This window comes from Neltuma alba, unplaced genomic scaffold (genome assembly GCF_004799145.2).
Source record: "Neltuma alba isolate B1F8T4 unplaced genomic scaffold, ASM479914v2 tig00010802_pilon, whole genome shotgun sequence".
Lineage (NCBI taxonomy): Eukaryota > Viridiplantae > Streptophyta > Magnoliopsida > Fabales > Fabaceae > Neltuma > Neltuma alba.
Genome location: NW_021635616.1, coordinates 46,840 through 69,829, shown reverse-complemented (window position 1 = coordinate 69,829; position 22,990 = coordinate 46,840). Strand labels below are relative to the sequence as shown.

Sequence of the window (22,990 nt, the reverse complement as noted above, 5' to 3'; positions counted from 1 at the left end):
AAAAAGCCCCTGACTTTTCTCAGAATTCAGATTCACGGACGGTGTTCCAACGAGCGAGCTCCATGTGGATTCCTCGCTGACATGAGGGTGTTTGGCAGCTCGAAAAATGCTTCTCAAAGATATTTTTTAAACTAGATAAATTGTTTCGTATATTTAAGGGGTGTTTGGCAAAACCAAAATTTAGGTTTCAGAATCACTTTTCTGCAAAACGAAATAACTTCCTCCAATATTTACCTCGTAATCCGTAAAAGCAAAACCATGATTTGGTTTCTATCCAACACCCCCATAATCCGTAAAAGCACTTCTGAAACATATTGGTTTCTAACCAAACACTTTCATTAGTAAACCGTAAAAAAATGTGGATTCTAAACACCCTCGAGGTCTTGGTGCGCAAAAGAGAGTGCATATAGAGAAGCAAGAGCGACTGGGCAAGGAAGCTGCAAGTATATTCAGCGGACAGACAAACCCGGTGGATAGGGGCCGTGAGCCGTCTGAGACTGCGTAGAAAAAGAGAGATTTTCGTCTTCTTTCAGTCTTCACATATTTTCTTTCCCTTTTTCTCAATCTTATCTGGCATTCTCTCTATAACTCCATTGAGCTATCCGTGTCGATTTGTTAGCTCTCCCCTGCTTTTTAGGGCTGCCAACGCCGAAGCATCTCCCGAGAATTCAGAGAACTTCGAACTTTTGAAAAGAGAAAAGAGGTCAAATTTAGGAAAAGGGGATAACAGAGGATCACGAGAAGCAGGAACTCAGGAAGCGAAACTCACATCTCTGACACGCATTATTAATCAATTAAGTAAATTGGAATTGGAATTGGATTTTTTTTTTTTTAAAGATGAATTAGAATTTGGCGGATCTTGCCACTCTCGAAATTTAAGGCCATTTTCCAATCGGTCCACTTGCTGCTTACATTTGCAGCTATAATCACAGCTTCTTTCAAACTATTTCCCATACCTCAAATCCCTTCCCCCTCTTGAGGTGGGGGATATCGGGAGCTCAGAGATTCGGCGGAGGCCGGAGGTCATTTACGATTGTTGTGGGAATGGTTGGATCCGGTGAATGGTGATTGGATGAGAGAGCTCTGCATCTGTTTCAAGGATCGAGGGGGGAAACGATGAAATGGGTAACGTTGATTAAGGACTTCAAAGAGAAGGTTGGCTTCAGTCAAACACCTCTATCTGCTCCTACTGCCTCTTCAGCCTCTTCAGCCTTATCTTCTTGGGATAACAATGCTTTTTCAGATTCACAAAACTCGGGTTCATCTTCAGCCAGGTTCAATTTTTCTGAGTTCCATTTTATTTTAAATCGATCTGCATTTTTCTTTTGTCCCTAACATTAAGTTATCCGATTAACATTAAGTGAGATCCTCTGAGCATGGCATTGTCAAGTAATCGCTATAATAAATAAAAAGAAAAAAGAGGAAGGCTATGTGGTGTTACTCCTTGTCAATTCCATCTTTACCTGGTTGTTTGGCTGGGATGGATGCAATTTTCTTGCTTCTGCGCTCCCCTTGTCGGTACCTGATACCGCGACTGCTTGTCTGTACTTCTCTTTGCCGGTAGTTAGATAGTAGATGAACTTACACGAACATTTGCGTAACCATACAAGGGAAATAGACTTAATTAAATCCCAGATTGTCCATGTGTTAAAAGTTTTTTAACTCCTATTTCTCTCAGATGACAAAAATTTAGTTCAGCTAATGGTGGGGGAGAAAGCTACATATTATTGAATCTTCATGAAGTTTTTAGTTATTTATTTACTTTATATATGTATATATTTTGCATCCAGTGATGCGCCATGTTTTTGTGGTCCTGAATGTGATTGTACGTCTGATGTGCGTCGTGTTTACTGACTTGTACCCGGCCCCCCGGTTTCTTACCTTGACATCTTTTCAAGGGAATGTATAACTGACCCCATTTTCATGTCATTAATCTTACAACATACAATTTAGATTGCTGTTTTTAGAGGGTGTGAGAGCGACTTATGCATAGAATGGCTTTTATGTGGCAGTTGGCTTATCTGCTTAGCTACAACTTCATACGGTTCATGTCTATTTATTTATAGATGGAAGCGATTGATGATCTGAGTTAATGAAATTAAACCAATCAGTAATCTAACGAATCCATTTTGTTATAGAGAAAGCTATTGTTGGATGCTATCTTCTCGTTGCCTTTTGTTTTTGGATTTTTTCCACCTAAACATTTTGTGACATTTTTTTCTTATAACACTACATGTGAATATGACCTTTTGAAGCTTGAAATCAGGGACAAACATGAACTGGAACTGGACTTCAAAAGATTCTGGGAAGAGTTTAGGTCTTCCAACTCTGAGAAGGTTCTTGCTTGCATTCTCGATCTAATATTTTTACATGTCAATGAAACGGTTAATACTATAAATTACTAAATGCTGCTTGTTGATGATTTCTACTTTGCTCGCAGGAAAAAGAAGCGGCCTTGGATCAAACTGTAGATGCATTTTGTAGATTAGCAAAGCAGCATGTTAATGTAGCTCAGTTATTTGCCATGTAAAGAAACGATTTTTCTTATCTTTGCATTGCTATATGCCTCCAATTGTTTGAATCAGCAGAGTTTTTGAATTTTGATGAGACAGTAGCTAAGTTGGGTTGGATTAAGTAAATTTGCAAGTAGCTAATGTGATTTGGGTTAAATAAATTTGCAATGGTAATGATGTTTTGTCCTGAGCTCTTCTGCTGAAGAGAAAATGTTTTATCTTCAGTTGATGGGCAGTTTTTGTAGCTTGCATGTAATAAAGGCTCCAAAGTCATGTTTTAACCAGGCAGATGAATTACCTCTGGCAAATGGAAGATATTCCAAACACAAGATCACTGTTTTATGAAAATGCTGAACGCTTTTGTTCATATTGTTGTAACTGAGCCTATGTTAATTAGTGGACGTTTGGGTGATTTAATGAACTTTGAAGTGGTTATTGCTCTTTGCGAACCACAAGATCACTGTTTTATGAAAATACAGACATGGCTATTATTTTTATAAGAAAAGAGGAAATTGTGACCTTCTGCCTTTAATAGGTTTTGAGGGGCAATATCATAAAACGAATTAGAGATCTCGTACAAAGGCTCTTCTCATCATGATGTTTTCAATAACGGTCATAGGACTAGACCCTTTTTACCTTTAATGTTTGTAGTTCTAAAGGATTGAAATAATGATAAGCATGTTCTAACTTCTGCTCTGCCATTACCATCTCTACCTTTATATTTTGAGGTTAACTATTGTGAAGTAATGAATTTTAAGTGAATAGAACTATTAAGGATTCATGGGGATGCTAAGTGACCAGTCAAATTCTAGACTGGCTACTCTTCCATATGATCTTTTGTCATGTAACACTGCTGTCTGACTCTAAAGTGACATTTATTGCCATTTGTGGTTGATTATATACTCTGTTTAGACTCTTGCCTTGTGAGAATAATCACTATTAAAACAAGTTCTTTATCCCTTCTCTTCTTGCTTTGGTACTTCTCATTTTCTTAATTCATTTCTGCATGTATAGTATGAAATTGATTGCTTTGATGCTTTCTATGCAATTTAACAGGCATGCCACATTGAAGTTTCTTTGACTGACTTTGTGTAAAGTTGATGATTTTTCAGGTTAGTTGAAACACATCTATTCTCCTTTGTTGTTGGAAGAGCATTTGTAGCGGATATAGAGGAGTTAAAAACCAGCAGAAAAACAAGATCTCTGGATGCAGCTCAAGTTTTTGAGTTTTTTTCTGAAGTCACAAAGGTTTGTCTAAGATGCTTCTTTGATCTTGCTATTGCTTTGCTGGTTGTCTGTTTTTTTTTCTTTTTTTCATTTTGATTTACTGTGATAACTTTGTGCAGGATGGGATCACTCCTGGATCAAATTTGTTAACTGCGGTGGAAATCCTCGTATCTGGGGTATGCTTTCAAAGTCTTTTGGGCTAGGATGCTATATGTGATTGACTTCTGTTTTGTGTTAACGGAAATTTTATTTATCTAATTACAGTGATTTGGTGAGATTTGCCTTACTTCGTATATTAGTTTTTTCTTTCTTCATTTTTCTTTTTCTTCTTTATTTGGAGAAAAATTACATCCAATGCCTGTGTGCAAGTAACGTGTTAGTGATACAAACAAAAGTGATGGCTTATGTTTATTCTGTGTTGTGGTTGTACTTGGAGTTACCTAATGTAATTTGAAACTTATCATGCTTTTTTAATTCCATTTTGCTCATGAGCATCAAGCAGTAGTTCTTGTGTGTATGTTTTTTCGCAGCCTGTGGACAAACAATCTCTGCTCGACTCTGGGATATTTAGCTGTCTCATTCATAGTCTCAATGCCCTTTTAGATCCTGATACAACCATTCAAAGGCCAAGTGCTGTTACCAATCATGACGAACCAGTGGCATCACAAACAGGTCATGATAGGGATGTTGTAAAAGTTCGCCAGCTTGAGGTTGTGCCCCCTTTCTTTCCTTCATTTAATCTGTTTGATTAAATCCTGAATTTCTAGCTGCATGGGGTCTGATTCCATGCTTGTAAATGTTGTGGTTTAGGGTACACGCAAAAGCTACTTCACTTTTTGTCAGGAAGGAAGTTGAATATATTAGAATCTGATTGGAGGCCTTAATCCTAATTGTTTCATTGTATATTCTTTATACGGCCTTAGTGAAAACTCTTCCATAAAGCATAAAATCTAGAGATATATGATTTCCTTTATTTTATAATTTGGGTATTTCTGGGGTCTTTCAAGATCATATTTGCACACTTCGTTTATTTGCAGTCAAATTATTTATGTGCAGGTAGAAGGAAGTATTGTGCATATCATGAAGGGACTAGCAAACCATCCATCTGCAGCACAGAGTTTGATAGAGGATGAATCACTTCAAATGCTCTTTCAAATGGTTTCAAAGGGATCTTTGATAGTTTTCTCTCGATACAAGGAAGGACTTGTTCCCTTGCACAGCATACAACTTCATAGACATGCCATGCAGGTAAAGTGCGGTATATATTGTTCAGTGAAACCATTACATGTATATGCTACCTTGTGATGAGTTGTTTGAGTTGGCATTTTAATTCTGATGTTTGAATATTCATATTGCTGCTGGTTAAATTTTTGTAGATACTTCGACTACTTTTGGTCAATGACAATGGAAGCACAGCCAGTTACATCCGCAAGCATAATCTGGTCTGTCATTTGCTTTTAAATCTGATTTTTATCAGGCTTTTGCTTAAAGGTTGGGGTGAGGTAGATCTGAAGTTTGAATATTATGACAACGGGATCCCTATTTGGTTCACTGCAATTGGTCATCTAAATTCAAATGAAAATAACAAGGATTCCTGCAACATTATTCCCGTTGTACCATATGCACAAGATATTTGTGAAATGGGCTGTGTTTTGTAATAAATGCAGTTTTTTTCAAACTGCATATAAGGACAGATCATCCTATCTATGAACAAATTCCAAGTTGTGTAAAATTTAAAAAGGCAGTTTCTTCCTAAATAAAACAAAGAATTGTGAGTTAAGAACAATCCAAATTGTTCTGGATTAATCTACTTTTCTTGTTCAATTTGGACATTGCTCAAGGAAAGGACAGGGCATTGTCCAATGTTGTAGTTACTTTGAACTAATGCTGTATTATGCATGAAATCTTAATTTAACCGTTTTAAAAGTCATAAAAATATGAGACTTCAGAAAATTGATGTTTTATTTGTGAAGTTGTTTTTAACCAACATACGGTCCTGCATCTCCTCTGAAATCATATCACTATAGGGTCAATTGTTGTGTTAAACAATTCTTATTAACTAACAGTATCCCTTGTACAATAGTTATGTCAACTGCTGCTGCAATGCCACTCAGATGAGTTATCCATATTGCATATAGCTCTTAACTTGTACCATTGTAATATATTGATGCTATACTGATCATAATTTATAAAGTTCATAGCATCCTTTAGTTTATTTATTTCTTATTATTTTTTAATGTTCTCTTATTATCATGCATCTTTTCCATGCAGATTAAAGTTCTCTTATTGGCTGTGAAAGATTTTGACCCTGATTCTGGTGATTCTGCCTATACCATGGGCATTGTTGACTTGTTACTTGAGTGCGTGGAATTGTCAAATAGACCTGGTAATTTGCTAATCTGTTTTTTTCCCCCCTCTATAACTACTATGCAAGAGCAGTGAACATTTGCATAGTTATAGACAAGAAAGGCTAAAGGAGCAACAAGTAAGGTTTTCATAAATTTAGGACGGTGATTACTGTTTTAAATCTTGTTGGATATATTTCACTTTTAAGCATGGGCACCCCTAGTTAAATTTTGAAGATTTTTCTTTCTGGATTCATTCCCCCTTTGGGCAGTGCTGATTTCTTGTAAGTTTAAATTGTAGATGCTGGTGGTGTCAGGCTAAAGGAGGACATACATAATGCCCATGGATATCAATTCCTTGTTCAATTTGCTCTAACTCTATCCAACATGGCAGCAAGCCAAGGTTTTCAGTCTTTTCTATCCAATTCTCGTGCTGACCAGGGTGTTGCTTCTGATGGGTCCCAAACATTTGAGGATGGAGGACAAAATTCTGGTGGACAGGAGAATGCTACCCTGCTATGTCTTTCACCCACGTTGTCAAGGTTGCTTGATGTTCTTGTTTGTCTAGCTCATACAGGATCAAATGAGTCTTTGCGGGCTTATGGAAGCAAGGGTTCTAAATCTTCCCAAAACATGCCTAGTGGTTATAACAGAAGTCATACTTCATCTTTTGATCGGCTAGGTGATGAAGCATGGGAGAAGGACAATGATAAAATTAAGGACCTTGAAGCAGTCCAGATGTTACAAGATATTTTCCTCAAAGCCAGCAGTCGGGAATTGCAGGCTGAAGTATTAAATAGGATGTTTAAAATTTTTTCAAGTCACCCAGATAACTACAATTTGTGTCAGAAATTACGGGCTGTTCCACTTTTCATCCTAAATATGGCTGGCTTTCCTTCATCTTTGCAAGAGATAATCTTGAAAATTCTTGAGTATGCTGTGATGGTTGTAAATTGCGTTCCTGAGCAAGAATTGCTTTCACTTTGCTGCTTGCTGCAACAACCAATTACGTCTGAGTTGAAGAAGACAATACTTTCTTTCTTTGTCAAACTCTTATCTTTTGACCAAAAGTATAAGAAAGTTCTGCGTGAAGTTGGTGTGTTGGAAGTTCTGTTAGATGATCTGAAGCAACACAGGATTTTGGGTCCAGACCAACAGAATTTCGTTTCCAATCAGTTGGAGAGGAAGTCCAGCTCAACCAACTTCGAGAGACATCTGGACAAAAAGGATGTTATCATTGCTTCAACCAAGCTTATAAAATCTGGTTCCGGGACATTCCCCATTTTTGATTTTGAAGCTACAATTCCTGTTGCATGGGATTGCTTGGTCTCTATAGTCAAGAAATCTGAGGTGAATCAAGCTTCATTTCGATCAGCTAATGGCATGACTTCCATACTGCCTTTTCTGGTGTCTGGTGAACACCGTCTTGGCGTTCTTAGGATCTTGTCATGTCTCATAATTGAAGACGTTTCACAGGTTTGTCAGCATTGGCTACTTCATTTAATCTCAAGCTAGCTGAGCTGCCAGTAATTTTCAACAAATTTTCTGAGTTTTAAATTTTGGTTGGGTTTGACCATATATTGAGTTGTGATGAAGTTTATTAGTAGACAGATAATAACTTTTTTTCTTTCGGCCTGTAAATATCTCTCTGCATCCTGCATATGATTTGTTTATGTTGTTTTAATGTTCATTTGGACTCATTAAGATAATTATCTAATCTTAATTTTACCAGGCTCATCCTGAAGAATTGGGTGCACTGGTTGAAATTTTGAAAAGTGGAATCATAATACATTCTTCAGGTTTTCAGTACCGACTTTCCATTGATGCAAAATGTGACATTATGGGAGCTCTACAGCGGATCCTGGGAGCTAACCACTCTGCCAAGAAGGTTTTTGGTGAAGCCACTGGTTTTTCTCTTTTGCTTACTGCACTACATGGGTTCCAAAGTGAGAGAGGGGACCCGGATCAATCTTCACTTAATGACAGTATTAAAGTTTTTACATATTTGCTGCGTGCTGTAACTGTTGGAGTGTCTGATAATGCTGTTAATAGGGTGAAGTTGCATGAAATTATATCTTCACAAACTTTCTTTGATCTTCTCTCTGATTCTGGCTTGCTCTGCGCGGAACATGAAAAACAAGTCATCCAGTTGATGCTGGAACTTGCTCTTGAAATTGTGATGCCCCCTTCTTCAAAACCAGAGGGCCAGGCTGCTGATGAATCACCTCATAATCTTTTATTAACTCCATCAGGTCCAGTTAATCCTAGTAAAGCACGAATATACAATGCTGGTGTTTTCAGGGTTCTGATCAGTTCATTAATGCTTTTTACTCCCAAGAGGCAGTTTGAACTTTTAGATTTAATTGAAAGTTTGCTCGTGCTGGCCCCTTTAATCAGGAACACCTTACCTCTGTTGGTATGTACGACATTGTTTACTTTTACACAATTCCCTTGAATATCCGGATTGTTTTTAATGTTTTTTTTTAATTTGTGGTGTCTTTAGGCTGTGTAGAGCTTTTGCTGGAGACAATCTACCCTTTTCTTTTGGGTTCATCCCCATTACTTTCATATGCCTTGAAAATAGTGGAAGTTCTTGGTTCCTACAGGTAAACTTCATATTGTTCACCTGTTGTCTGATGTTTGTTTTGCCTATTTAATCTACTCCTGTATTTATATTTAACAACCAAGTTTCTGCTAATTAGGCTCTCCACATCTGAACTCCGCACAATTGTCAAATATATTCTGCAACTGAGGCAAAAAGATTCAGGCCATATAATTGTTGAAATGATGGAGAGGTTGATTCTCAAGGAAGACACAGTCTCCTCAAATATTCCTCTGGCACCCTTTGTGGAGATGGACATGAGCAAGATTGGGCATGCTGCCATTCAGGTTTCCTTGGGTGAAAGATCATGGCCTCCAGCAGCTGGTTATTCATTTGTTTGCTGGTTCCAGTTTCAAAATTTCATAAACTCACAGCCAAAAGAGGCAGATCTTTCCAAAGCTGTTGCCTATAAGAAGCGGTCTGGCCCGAATGGAAAGCTGCATGCGCGGTGTTTCTTAAGGCTTTTCTCTGTTGTGGCAGCTGATAATGACAACACAACCTATGCTGAACTTTATCTGCAGGATGATGGAGTTTTGACTCTTGCAACCAGCAACAACTTTCTATCAGTTTCTGGGTTAGAACTTGAAGAAGGAAGGTGGCATCACCTTGCAGTCGTGCACAGCAAGCCTAATGCTCTTGCTGGCTTGTTCCAGGCTAGTGTTGCTTATGTGTATCTTAATGGGAAGCTAAGACAGAGTGGAAAATTGGGATATTCTCCATCTCCACCAGGGAAACAATTGCAGGTCATTATTGGGACTTCAGCTGCTAATGCAAGAGTTAGTGACTTGACATGGAAACCACGCTCTAGCTATCTGTTTGAGGAAGTGCTTACTCCGGGGAACATTTGTTTTATGTATGCGCTTGGTAGAGGATATAGAGGGCTCTTCCAGGACACGGATCTTCTACAATTTGTACCTAACCAGGCCTGTGGTGGTGGTAATTTGGCTATCTTGGATTCTTTAGATGCTGATTCTAGTTTGTCTACTAATGATCAGAGGCTTGACGTTAATGGTAAGGTGGGAGATCAGAAGGTAGATGGCAGTGGAATTGTCTGGGACTTGGAGAGATTAGGAAACCTCTCTTTACAGCTTTCAGGAAAGAAACTTATATTTGCATTTGATGGAACCTCCACTGAATTTGTTCAATCAACTGGGTGCTTTTCAATGCTCAATCTGGTCGATCCTGTGTCAGCAGCTGCTTCTCCTATTGGAGGTGTGTAACAATCTAAAGGTTTCAGCTTTCTTTGGTACCCCAATTTGATTTCATTTTCACATTTGTTTTGCTGGTTGTAGGTATTCCACGTTTTGGACGTCTCCATGGAGATACTTATATCTGCAAGCCATGCGTGATTGGTGAGACCATCCGTCCTGTTGGTGGGATGGAAGTCATTCTCGCCCTTGTTGAAGCAGCTGAGACAAAAGATATGCTCCATATGGCCCTTACATTACTTGCTTGTGCACTTCACCAAAATCATCAAAATGTGAAGGACATGCAGACATATAGGGGCTACCATCTACTTGCTCTTTTCTTGCGTAGGAGAATGTCACTATTTGACATGCAATCACTGGAGATATTCTTTCAGATTGCTGCCTGTGAAGCTTCATTTTCTGAACCAAAAAAGTTGGAAGCTAGTCGGAGGACTTTGTCACCTGCTGCATCTATGCTGGAAACCAGTCCTGATGATCATTATTTCTCAAGGTTCCATGATGAAAATTCTTCACTTGGATCTGATGGGGAGATAGATGACTTTTCTGTACAGAAAGATTCGTTTAGTCACATTTCAGAGCTGGAAAATGCTGATATTAGGGCTGAAACATCAAACTGCATTGTCTTGTCAAATGCAGACATGGTTGAACATGTCTTGTTAGATTGGACATTATGGGTGACAGCTCCTGTATCAATCCAAATTTCATTACTAGGGTTTCTTGAACATTTAGTTTCCATGCATTGGTACAGAAATCATAATCTTACTGTTCTGCGGCAGATTAACCTTGTTCAACATTTATTAGTGACTCTGCAGAGGGGTGACGTTGAAGTGCCTGTCCTAGAAAAATTGGTTATATTGCTTGGAGTCATCTTGGAAGATGGGTTTCTATCTTCTGAGCTTGAAAGTGTTGTTAGATTTGTGATTATGACTTTTGATCCTCCCGGTTTGGTTACACAGCGCCTAATTATGAGAGAGTCAATGGGAAAACATGTAATTGTCAGAAATATGTTACTGGAGATGCTTATTGATCTACAAGTGACAATAAAATCTGAGGAATTGCTTGAACAGTGGCATAAAGTTGTTTCTTCCAAATTAATAACATATTTCCTTGATGAAGCAGCTCATCCCACAAGTATGAGATGGATCATGACTCTTCTTGGGGTGTGTCTTAGTTCTTCTCCAACATTTGCCCTAAAATTTCGTACAAGTGGAGGCTATCAAGGTCTGGCTAAGGTGCTTCCAAGTTTCTATGATTCACCAGACATTTATTATATTTTGTTTTGTTTGATATTTGGCAAGCCAGTGTATCCTAGGTTACCTGAGGTCCGCATGCTGGACTTTCATGCCCTAATGCCTAATGATGGGAGTTATGTAGAACTAAAGTTTGTAGAGTTGTTGGACTCTGTGATTGCGATGGTGAAATCTACTTTTGATAGACTGATCATGCAGTCAATGCATATCCACCAAACTGGTAATCTTTCCCAGTTTGGTGCAAGCCTTGCGGCTGAGCTGGTGGAGGGAAATTCAGACATGGCTGGCGAACTTCAGGGGGAAGCTCTGATGCATAAGACATATGCTGCTCGCCTTATGGGTGGAGAGGCATTGGCCCCAGCTGCTGCAACTTCAGTTCTTAGATTTATGGTTGATTTGGCTAAGATGTGCCCCCCTTTCACTGCTGTTTGTAGACGCCCAGAATTTCTTGAAAGCTGCATTGACCTGTATTTTTCTTGTGTAAGGTGTGTTTTATGATGGCTCCTTTGTTTGTTTTTGCACAATTTCTGCTTGATTGTCTACCTATTAACTTTTACCTGACTTATTGTGCAAGTTTTCTGTTACATGTGATCTTGGTATGCCTGAAGTTTGGCCTTTTCTATTGAGCTAAATGTTTGGTGCCTTACAGGGCTGCACATGCCGTTAAAATGGCAAAAGAGCTTTCTGCAGGGACAGAAGAGAAATCCTTGAATGATTGCGATGAAACGTGCAGTTCACAAAATACATTTTCTAGCTTGCCTAATGAACAGGAACAGTCAGTCAAAACCTCCATTAGTGTTGGAAGCTTTCCTCAAGCTTTGGTAAGTACAAGTTCTGAAGACATGGCTGCACCTGTAAATGCTGTGGTCAGTGAGAGATCAGAGAACCATGCTAGTACACTCCAACTTGGGTCAAACAATAATGATTGCCAAGATGTTGAAACTGTTCAGAGCTTGGATGATTTCAATACTGATCAGGTGTCAGGCTCCTCCAGTGCCAATGAGTTAAGCTGCTGTATTAATGACGCTTTGGACACTATCCAGCCAACAGAGTCCCAGAGTTCTGCATCTTTTACTTTACCTGATTCTCCCATTTTGTCAGAAAGGTCCAACTCTAGAACTCCTCTTGCACCTTCAATGCCGATTATTCCACTGGCTTCCTGGCTAGGAAGTGCAATCCACACTGAAGCAAAATCTCCTGTAGCAGCCACTCCTTCTGATTTGTCCATGTCTGCTGTGGAGTTGGGTCCATCATCAGAATTGAAGTCTAGTTCTCAAGATCTATCTGTCCCAAATGCTGACTTCATTGTCACCTCAAAGCTACTTCTAGATATAAATGATTCTGGATATGGTGGTGGTCCATGTTCTTCTGGAGCAACTGCTGTTTTAGATCTTATCGCAGAAGTTCTTTCTGATTTGATGACAGAGCAGCTGAAAGCGCCAATGTCCATAGAGAACATCTTGGAAAATGTTCCCCTAAATGTTGATGCTGAATCTGTGTTACTTTTCCAGGGCCTGTGCCTTACTAGATTAATGAATTTCCTTGAAAGGCGATTGCTGCGTGATGATGAAGAAGATGAGAAAAAATTGGATAAAAGTCGGTGGTCATCCAACTTGGATGCATTGTGCTGGATGATAGTGGATCGGGTATACATGGGTGCTTTCCCTCAACCTTCTGCGGTACTAAAAACTCTTGAATTCTTATTATCAATGTTGCAATTGGCAAACAAAGATGGCCGAATTGAAGGAGCAACTCCTGGTGGAAAGGGGTTCTTATCAATCACAAGAGGAAGCAGGCAACTTGAAGCTTATATAAATTCAATTCTTAAAAATACAAATCGAATGATAATGTTTTGCTTTCTTCCATCATTTTTAATGAGCATAGGGGAAGAGGATCTCCTTTCACGCTTGGGTCTGGTCAGTGAGCCTAAAAGGAAGTCATCTTCAACTTCTCAAGAGGATTCAGGGATTGACATCTCCACAGTCTTGCAATTACTGGTTGCTCACAAGAGAATTATATTTTGTCCCAGCAATACTGATACTGATCTTAATTGCTGTCTATGCGTGAATCTTATATCCCTTCTTAGTGATGAAAGGCGGAATGTACAAAATATATCAGTTGATGTCATTAAGTATCTTCTTGTACATCGGAGGGCTGCACTAGAAGACTTACTTGTTTCTAAACCTAGCCAAGGGCAACAGCATGATGTGCTTCATGGGGGTTTTGACAAATTATTGACTAAAAGTTCATCTGAGTTTTTTGAATGGTATCAGAACACTGAAGAGGTTGTAAATAAATTACTGGAGCAGTGTGCTGGCATTATGTGGATGCAGTATATTGCTGGATCAGCCAAGTTTCCAGGAGTAAGAATCAAAGGCATGGAAGGTCGTCGTAAGCGGGAAGTAGGCAGAAAATCCCGAGAAGCTGCAAAATTGGATACGAGACACTGGGAGCAGGTCACTGAGCGAAGATATGCGCTGGAATTAGTCCGTGATGCAATGTCTACTGTGTTGAGAATTGTTCGGCAAGATAAGTATGGATGGGTCCTTCACGCTGAGAGTGAGTGGCAAAGTCATCTTCAGCAACTTGTGCATGAACGAGGGATATTTCCACTTTGTAAAGCCTATGTCTCAGAAGAGCCGGAATGGCAGCTTTGTCCAATTGAAGGTCCATATCGAATGCGTAAAAAACTTGAGCGCAACAAACTTAAAATTGATACCATAAAAAATATTCTTGATGATCAGTTTGAATCAGTGGAGTCCAGGTCGTGCAAGGTAAAATATGATAATGGTCTCAAAGCACCTGAGCCAGACTCTGAACATTATTTTCAAGGTTTGACTGATAGTTGTAAACAGAATAATCTTGATGTTGGGCTTTATGATCCACTCTTCAATAAATTGGATAGTGTAAGAGATGCAATTCCTGATCAGAATGACTGCAATGATGACAAAGCTAGTAGTATAAATGAAGCAAGCCTATATTCTGCACTTGAGATTGGTGCCAAGTCTAGTGCAGTGTCAGTCCCGACAGCGGCACAAGAAAGATCTGATCTAGGATCTCCGAGGCCATCTGTGAAAGATGATGATGTTAAGATTAGAGGTGATAAATATGATAAAGAACTGCATGATAATGGTGAATTTTTGATCAGGCCTTTTCTGGAACCATGTGAGAAAATACGATTTAAATACAATTGTGAACGGGTTGTCGGTCTCGACAAACATGATGGTATATTCCTCATTGGTGAATTGTGTTTATATGTCATTGAAAATTTCTATATTGATGACTCTGGGTGCTTCTGTGAGAAGGAAAGTGAACATGAACTTTCAGTTATTGATCAGGCTTTGGGTGTGAAGAAAACTGTTAGTGATAGTGTAGATTTCCACCCGAAATCAAATTCATCATGGAGCACAACAGTCGAGTCCTCTGTTGGGGGCAAGGCTTGGGCTTATAGTGGTGGTGCATGGGGAAAGGAGAAAGTGCATAGCAGCGGGAATTTACCCCACCTTTGGCGCATGTGGAAACTTAATAGTGTTCATGAGATTTTGAAGCGTGATTATCAGCTCCGTCCTGTTGCTGTTGAAATATTTAGCATGGATGGATGTAATGATCTCTTGGTTTTCCACAAGAAGGAGAGAGAGGAGGTTTTCAGAAACCTAGTTGCCATGAATCTTCCCCGAAATAGCATGTAAGATTTTTCCTCTTATGTTTTGCTTTATTCTTTTACATTTTTCTTATCAATTTTCTGCCATTTATGATGTATCTGGCAATTGCTTTCCATGATGTTGTTGGACTGGTTCAATGTTTGCAAACTTAATTTTTTCTTCTTGGTGCTCTTGAAGCTCACATATGTTTTTCCTATGTCTGAGTTAATTATCTGCATTGTATCAGGTTGGACACAACTATTTCAGGATCATCGAAACAGGAAAACAATGAAGGCAGCCGTCTCTTTAAAATGATGGCCAAATCCTTTTCAAAAAGGTGGCAGACTGGAGAAATAAGCAATTTCCAGTACCTCATGCACCTAAACACCTTAGCAGGGCGCGGATATAGTGACCTCACCCAATATCCAGTCTTCCCTTGGGTCCTTGCAGATTATGAGAGTGAAAATCTGGATCTGTCCAATGAAAACATTTCGCCAGCTTGATAAACCAATGGGCTGCCAGACACCTGAAGGGGAGGATGAATTTAGAAGAAGGTTGGCTGTTGAGAGTTCTTGATTTCTTCTTGTGCTGCTAATTAAATATTTTTTCTTTCATCACAGAATGTTGCTTTGGGTTATCTCCATATAGTGCATTGTTAAGATGTTTTGTAGTTGCTAGAAGCACGTAGGTGGTGAATTACTAGAATAGGGTTGGCTTAATGGAACTTAAAAGTGTGTCAACGGAGGCATGACAAGTTAGAACATTATACTAGGACTTCGCATTTGCATTTATAATATTTGGACATGCTCTTAAGATGTTATCACAATTATATAATGAGAAGAAAAATAAGAGTATCTATGAATTTTGATCTTTCCCCATGTCTAATGTATCATGCTACCATAACTTCTTTCATTAGGTATGAGAGCTGGGATGATCCAGAGGTTCCCAAGTTTCATTATGGATCACATTATTCTAGTGCTGGAATTGTCCTCTTCTATCTTCTCCGGCTTCCCCCCTTCAGTGCAGAGAATCAAAAGCTTCAAGGTGGTCAGTTTGACCATGCTGATCGTCTTTTCAATAGTGTGAAGGATACTTGGTTAAGTGCAGCTGGGAAGGGAAACACATCTGATGTGAAGGAACTGATTCCGGAATTTTTCTACATGCCAGAGTTCTTGGAGAATCGGTTCAATCTTGATTTGGGAGAAAAACAGTCTGGGGAGAAGGTTATCCTAGATCCAATCTCTTGCTAAAATTTATGGTCTTCCAAAAGCCATTATGCAGTAAGAAATTTAACGATTACATTGTTCTTTCAGGTTGGGGATGTTATCCTTCCTCCATGGGCTAAAGGTAGCGCTAGAGAGTTTATCAGGAAGCATAGAGAAGCTCTTGAATCTGATTACGTCTCTGAAAATCTGCATCACTGGATCGACCTCATTTTTGGATATAAGCAGAGAGGGAAGGTGGGTGTTTTGGTAAATTGCATTGTTAATATTTAATTTATGCAGTGAAATGCCTTATCCACCGTCTCCTTATGGGTACTTCTGCACCTGAAAGGTTCTTATCTTGTTATTCCTGGGACATGACCATGATCAAAGTTGTTTTTATGCTTCCTATTATTTTCCAAATAGGGGAAAATGATCTATGTTTATTTAGCTCCACTCAACCTTATGTGAACGATCATTCATTTGCATCCATTCTGTTGGGTTGTTTTCTTATGCTGAGTTCCTAAAGCTTACATATCTGTGCCATGGTAATCACTAACCTGCTGCTACCCATTGATACCTTGGCTAAACCTTTGAATTTTTATTATATTAATGTATTGGTAGATGGTATATAGGCACAAGTGGAATGGACACATGGATAGAAATATGCAAAACTATGGGAATATGACCAGTTTAATCAGTATTTTTCTCAACCTATGTATTCCCCCCCCCCCCGGGGGGGCTATAGCCTATGTATTTGTCTGTCATCCATATATCAATCCAGGAATATTTTTTTTCCTCCGTTCCTAATACCTTTTCTTTTCTTGTGCAACTGAAAGGCTGCCGAAGAATCTGTCAATGTGTTCTATCATTACACTTATGAAGGGAGTGTGGACATAGACTCAGTTACTGATCCAGCATTGAAAGCATCCATTTTAGCCCAAATTAATCATTTTGGACAGACGCCCAAGCAGCTCTTTCTCAAGCCCCATGTGAAAAGGCGAATTGACAGAAAACTTCCTCCTCATCCTCTCAAACATTCCACTCATCTTGTACCACATGAGATTCGCAAGGGTTCATCACCTATCATGCAAATTGTTACTTGGAATGATAAAATTCTTGTTGCGGGTACTCAGAAGTTGCTTAAACCAAGAACATATACAACCTATGTAGCATGGGGTTTCCCTGATCTTAGCTTAAGATTTATTAGCTATGATCAAGATAGACTTATTTCAACACATGAAAATCTACATGGGGGTAGCCAGCTTCGGTGTGCTGGAATTAGCCATGATGGTCAGATTTTGGTTACCGGGGCTGATGATGGGCTGGTTAATGTGTGGAGAGTTTGTAGGTTTGGGAACCGTGCCTTGCGCTGTTTGCAGTTGGAGAAGCCACTTTGTGGGCACACAGCCAAAGTTACATGCCTTCAAGTTAGCCAACCATACATGCTTATTGTGAGTGGATCGGATGATTGCACAGTTATAATATGGGATCTGAGCTCCATGGTCTTCATTCGGCAGCTCCCAAAATTTCCTGCACCTGTTTCAGCAATTTTTGTCAATGACTTGACTGGAGAGATTGTTACTGCTGCTGGAATTCTTCTGGCAGTTTGGAGCATTAATGGGGATTGCCTTGCGATGATCAAGACATCACAACTACCTTCTGATTCTATTCTCTCAGTGACAAGTAGTACATTTTCCGATTGGCTGGACACAAACTGGTATGTAACTGGTCATCAGAGCGGAGCCATCAAGGTTTGGCAAATGGTTCACAGCTCTGACCAAAATAGCTCCCTTAGCAAATCAGCTTCTTGCAGAATGAGCGGGTTGAATGTTGGTGCTAAAGAACCCGAATACAGGCTGGCCTTGCACAAAGTTTTGAAGTTCCATAAGCATCCAGTTACTGCCCTCTATCTCACAAGTGACCTGAAGCAGTTATTGAGTGGGGATTCAGGTGGGCATTTGCTTTCCTGGACACTGCCTGATGAGAGCGTGCAAAGTTCATTGATTCGCGGGTGAAAACTGGTAAATTATCTCTGATTCTGATTACCGAAGCTCTCGGCCAGCCTTTAAACCTTGAGTTCTGGTCCGTATTGATTATTCAGGAAAACGGTTAAAGGAAAGAAAGCCGGCGTTGCATCGAAACAAGGTGAGCAAGGTTGACTAGGGAACAAGACTTCTATACGAGGAGCACCGTGTGTTAACTTGGTGGGTGAAGCAACTGATCAGGAGGCAACAATTAGATTTCGCCAGAGAAGCCCACTGGATTTCCTTCGATGGGAGAGAAAGGGTAAAAGAGAGTTTTGACTGATGTCGTGCTTTTGGGATGACGGAGGATATTTGATTTTGCCAGAGAAGTCCGAGGGACTCCTCTGATGTACATATTCGAGGCAGTTTAGTGTTAGACTGTTTAGTGTGTAATTAAATTGTATAGCGAAAGGCGTGCCATGAAATTCAGGGCCCAAAAACGAAAAAGAAAAGAAAAGAAAATTACGTGCTGTGAAATGGAATGTGATTTATGTGAGAGGTTTGATATACATATTAGATTTTGGGATCTTTTTTTTTTGGGGGGGGGGGGTTATCTCTTCCAAGTTTGAATAGTGAATGAAGGCCACTGTTATCGGCCGTGAAAAGGGCCATTTCATGCGCATTCGTATGTAGAAACAAAGACGCCTAGTCTTTTGAGTTGACTATTTCAGCTAAACACGGAGACTAACCATCCGCACAGATTTTGAGGTGAAATGGCTTAATAATTTAAGAAAGATAAATTGACAAGTGCTATAGATATGTTCAAAATTAATAATTTATTAAAAATATAGTTAGGACATAATAAATTTAAGAATTAATTTCTTTTTAATTTTTTTAAAATTATTGCTTATCGTTAAACCGTAAAATAATAATACAGAAACAAACATTTTTTTCATGTCACCTTGTGATATCATGAAGTATCGTTCCCTATTCTCTAATTTCTTCTCTATTGCTAACAGTGAAGACTCAACAGGGATTTCCCGTCTTGAACAAACAGGTCCAGTTCTCTTTTTGAATGCCATTCTTTTAGTTTGGGGTTTTTGTTTGATAATTCTCAATCAGTTTCCTTTCTACACGACATGATTGCTATCCAATCGTTAGCTCACCAGATTCGGTTATTTTCATCAATTATTTTCCGCTTAACTAAAACAACAATTTTTTTGGACCAAAATATGAAGCCCAGGCGATTCGGTACTCCGATCGGATAATAACTGAACTGGAAACTCAAGTTTAGGATGATCACGTTGCTGGGCAGCTATTGAACTGCTTGAAATTTACCAATATTTTATGATGAATGCAGCTTGGGGGTAACCTGCTCTATTCTTTTCTTTTTCTTTTTGACCAGAGGTAACCTGCTTTATTCTTAGAACTTTCCTTTCATTTTTTTGGCACGTTTTATGATGATGATGATGAACATACAAGCAAAGATGTGCACCACATTTATGTTGTGATGATCTGTACCATCTTAAAGAGAATAATCTTGGCAGCCTGCTCTTTTTGATTTTTTTTTTTTGTTTTCCTGGCTGGATTATTCAGTTGATTATTGACATTAAGGCAGTAAGTAACACATGGCGGAAAATATCTCGTCATTTTGTAGGCGCAGCCCATGCGTTACTTCCCTTTAATTTCTCTGATTTTTGCTTCTGAACAAAGTTTGAAAGAATATAACTGTGGGAAAAAAAGTCAAAGAACTCGCGACATCTCGCTCAAGTTAGTAAATAGTGGGCAGACAAACGGAGAAAACAATGTTAATTGGGTCCATCTCTGTAGAATTTACGACTCAGAAGTAAGTTTTGCTTCTTTTTTTTTTTTGGGCGAAACAATGGTATTTCCAGGTTACGTTAGATTTCAAACTAATTTCTTTCTGGTTTGGAGTGGTTAAGAAATAGTTCTCTCAATAAGTGTGTTTTCTGAAATTCAAATTTGTGTTTTCTTTCTTACAAAGGTGAGGTCGCTACCAACATCTTGTTGGTGAGTTTTATTTCCTCTTTGAATTCCAATTAATATAAATTTCTTATTTTAATTTGCCCCATTTTGCAAATCAACATGTTTGACTGTAACAAATGAAAAGTCTTAAATTTTATTAATTGTATTTTAAAAATTTAACAACGTATTTTTTTTTATACAAAAAATTTAAAAAAAGGTTTTATTCTCTCTCTCTTCATACTAGTTGCCGAACAAGCCCAGGAATCAGGATGGATTGCATTAAACACTCATTCATGACCTCCTAATTGCATTTATGTTTTTCGTTGGGCGATGCATGCCAAGAATAACTCACAACATTGCTGCACCTTTCGTCAAAACCAATGCACGAATTAGTTCACCAGGGAATTGAGGCGCAAAAGTACCCGTCCGATCCTCACCTGAAATTTGAACCACCTTAATTTTTTTTTTATAAAATCTTTACTTGTAATTATCTAACTATTTAATACATTTTTGTTATTTTTGCTCATAATTAATTTTACATATTGCATGAATTAAAAATTTGATACGTTCTTTTTTATATTTTTTCTCTCTTATTTGTTTCTTATAAATAAGAGTATACTTTGAAAAAAAATTATTTCTTATATGTTGATTACTTTTAATTAATTTTAAATATTTTTTTAAATAATATAATTTAGTTATCAAACTCTTATAAAAAAAACTTGAAGAGAGTGATAATAGTAGTAATAATTAGACAAAATTATTATTATTAGAAATGAGAATGTACGTAGAGAATAGAGGGAGTGCGAATGGGAGCGGCTTCTCTCCACTGCCTTCCCGTTCGCTGCCTGTCCGCTGCCTTCAACGCAGTGCCGTTTACCTGGGTGAAAGAGGAGCAATGAGATGTGATGGTCTGACACTCGCATACATGGAAGAGGCGGAAAAGCTACCAAATATATTACCCACCTGTTGGATCTCAACAATATAATAAATAATTAAATATATTTATTTAAAAACTAAGTCTCAACTGAAAAGTTGTCGTTATAATTTCACTCAATTTTTAATTAGGCTTTTCCATCTTTTATAAGACTTTTATAGTGTTTCTCAATGTAGCCATTAGTTTATATGGTCATAATAAGCTAAATAAGAAATTAAGAGATATATAAGTTTGCATATTATCCTCTCTCCCTTCTTTTTATAAGATCTTAAAATTTAAATTGGTTTAGTCCTTTTTACAAGATACTGTTTACTGTCCTTAAATGTTAAATATGTTTTTGTCAATTTTTTCTGTGAAAAAATAGATTAAAAAAAGGACAATTTATTATGTTAAGTTATTCAATCATATATAGTCATATATTTTATTTTAAAAAGTTAATGTTTAATAATATTTAATTTAAAATTTATATTTAAAAAAACAAAGTACATGATCATATGAGTAAACGAGTTAATGACTATACTAGGAAAAACTATAAAAATATAATAGAAGATAGAAAACCTCATTAAAAATTGGTTGAAATTATAACAAATGGTGAAATTAATTATTTCTAAGATCTAATTATTTTTAATTGTAAAATATAATTGATTTATTATTATAAAATGGATTAGAATAATTTACAAATAATAAATAGATTGTAATGAAAATCTAAATTTGTTGTTAAATTAATTATTTCTAAGATTTAGTTATTTTTAATTGTAAAATGTAATTAATTTATTATTATGAAATGAGATTAGAATAATTTACGAATATTAACTAGATTGCAATAAAAAAACTTGTTGTTGATAACAACAATAATATATTTCAGACAAAAAAACACAACAATAATATATCTAATTATTTATTATATTGTTGAGGCTCAACGAATGCGTAATATATTTGATAGCTTTGGGGCTCTCCGCTTCTCCCATTTATGCGAGTGTCAGACCATCACATCTCATCACCCCTATTTCACCCAGCTAAACGGCGCTGCGTTGAAGGCAGCGGACAGGCAGCGAACAGGAAGGCAGTGGAGAGAAGCCGCTCCCAGTGCGAATTAGACAAAATTGCTGCTGTAATGGAGAGAGTTCGGGAACAAAAGAATTGGGAAGAGATGTAAATATATTCTCAAAAGCAGCAACCGTACATGGAAAATCTCTCAACAATCGTATCTCTCTCCCCGCTTTCAAGAATATTCCTCAGCATCATCAGCAAGCTCACAAAAAAGCAACCCTCCATTATATATAATTATTATCATCGAATTAATTAAAACCAAATATTATATTCCTGACAACCATGCCTCAGCTAAAGTGAACTGCACTTTTGACGCCAACATAACAAAGTACAGATGCAATGAACACGGCGAAAACTAGTACCACTTTCCAAGCCAAAAACATGTATTTTGAAATAAAAAGCCAAACCCAGTTCCCAAACCATCCATATCATTTCTTTCTTGGAAAAGACACATAAGCAAGCTAGCTCGTTCACATAAAATACGTGGATATATATATGAGTAAGGCAGAAAATGAGAATTACCCACAATGTAATATTGAAAGGCAGATACCAGCAGAAAATGAATCACTATTCACAAACCCAGGTACGAACTGAATTGAGGGCAATGATGAATAATATACATGTGCAGAGTTGACCGTAGAATATGAAGGAGTAAGGATATGTATATATATGTTGTTCGTGATCCCATCAACAGGTGAAGCTGCCATATGATCCGATCCTTCCTTGACTCGCAGGAAAGTTTAGATCATGCTGGCAGCTTCAACTGTTACTGGTTGACGATAACCACAGAATTCATTCAAACTCGAGGCAGAGATGGAGAGGGAGGGAGGGAGATATGTTCTTTTGAGTGTGCATTAGAGATAGAAGGGATCGAGGGGTTATATATATTTATAGAGTCCAGAGAGAGAACACTCCAGGCTAGCATGACCGAGACCCAAGATATAATAAAATAAGTGAGAAGAATAGCAGAAGACAACAGGTGGCAGTGGTCCAAATTAAAGTGGACGGGATTTGAATATGTTAGGATAATTAATGAGCATGTTTCCACCAAATGACCACCAAAGA

General features: G+C 38.1%; 1 protein-coding gene across 1 annotated transcript; it reads left to right on the top strand.

The window, feature by feature from the left end:
* The first annotated feature begins 417 nt into the window (after positions 1-417).
* Positions 418-18,531, top strand: LOC114759250 (protein SPIRRIG-like). The gene is given in 21 exon segments (XM_028948395.1): positions 418-1,274; positions 2,267-2,336; positions 2,441-2,526; positions 3,626-3,761; positions 3,860-3,916; positions 4,271-4,450; positions 4,797-4,988; positions 5,117-5,182; positions 6,012-6,126; positions 6,387-7,561; positions 7,818-8,454; positions 8,457-8,501; positions 8,589-8,691; positions 8,788-9,899; positions 9,980-11,630; positions 11,795-14,830; positions 15,034-15,267; positions 15,269-15,340; positions 15,703-16,009; positions 16,100-16,246; positions 16,828-18,531. Coding segments are annotated over 21 exon segments (10,758 nt in total). The 5' UTR covers positions 418-1,116; the 3' UTR covers positions 18,007-18,531.
* Positions 18,532-22,990: the final 4,459 nt, after the last annotated feature.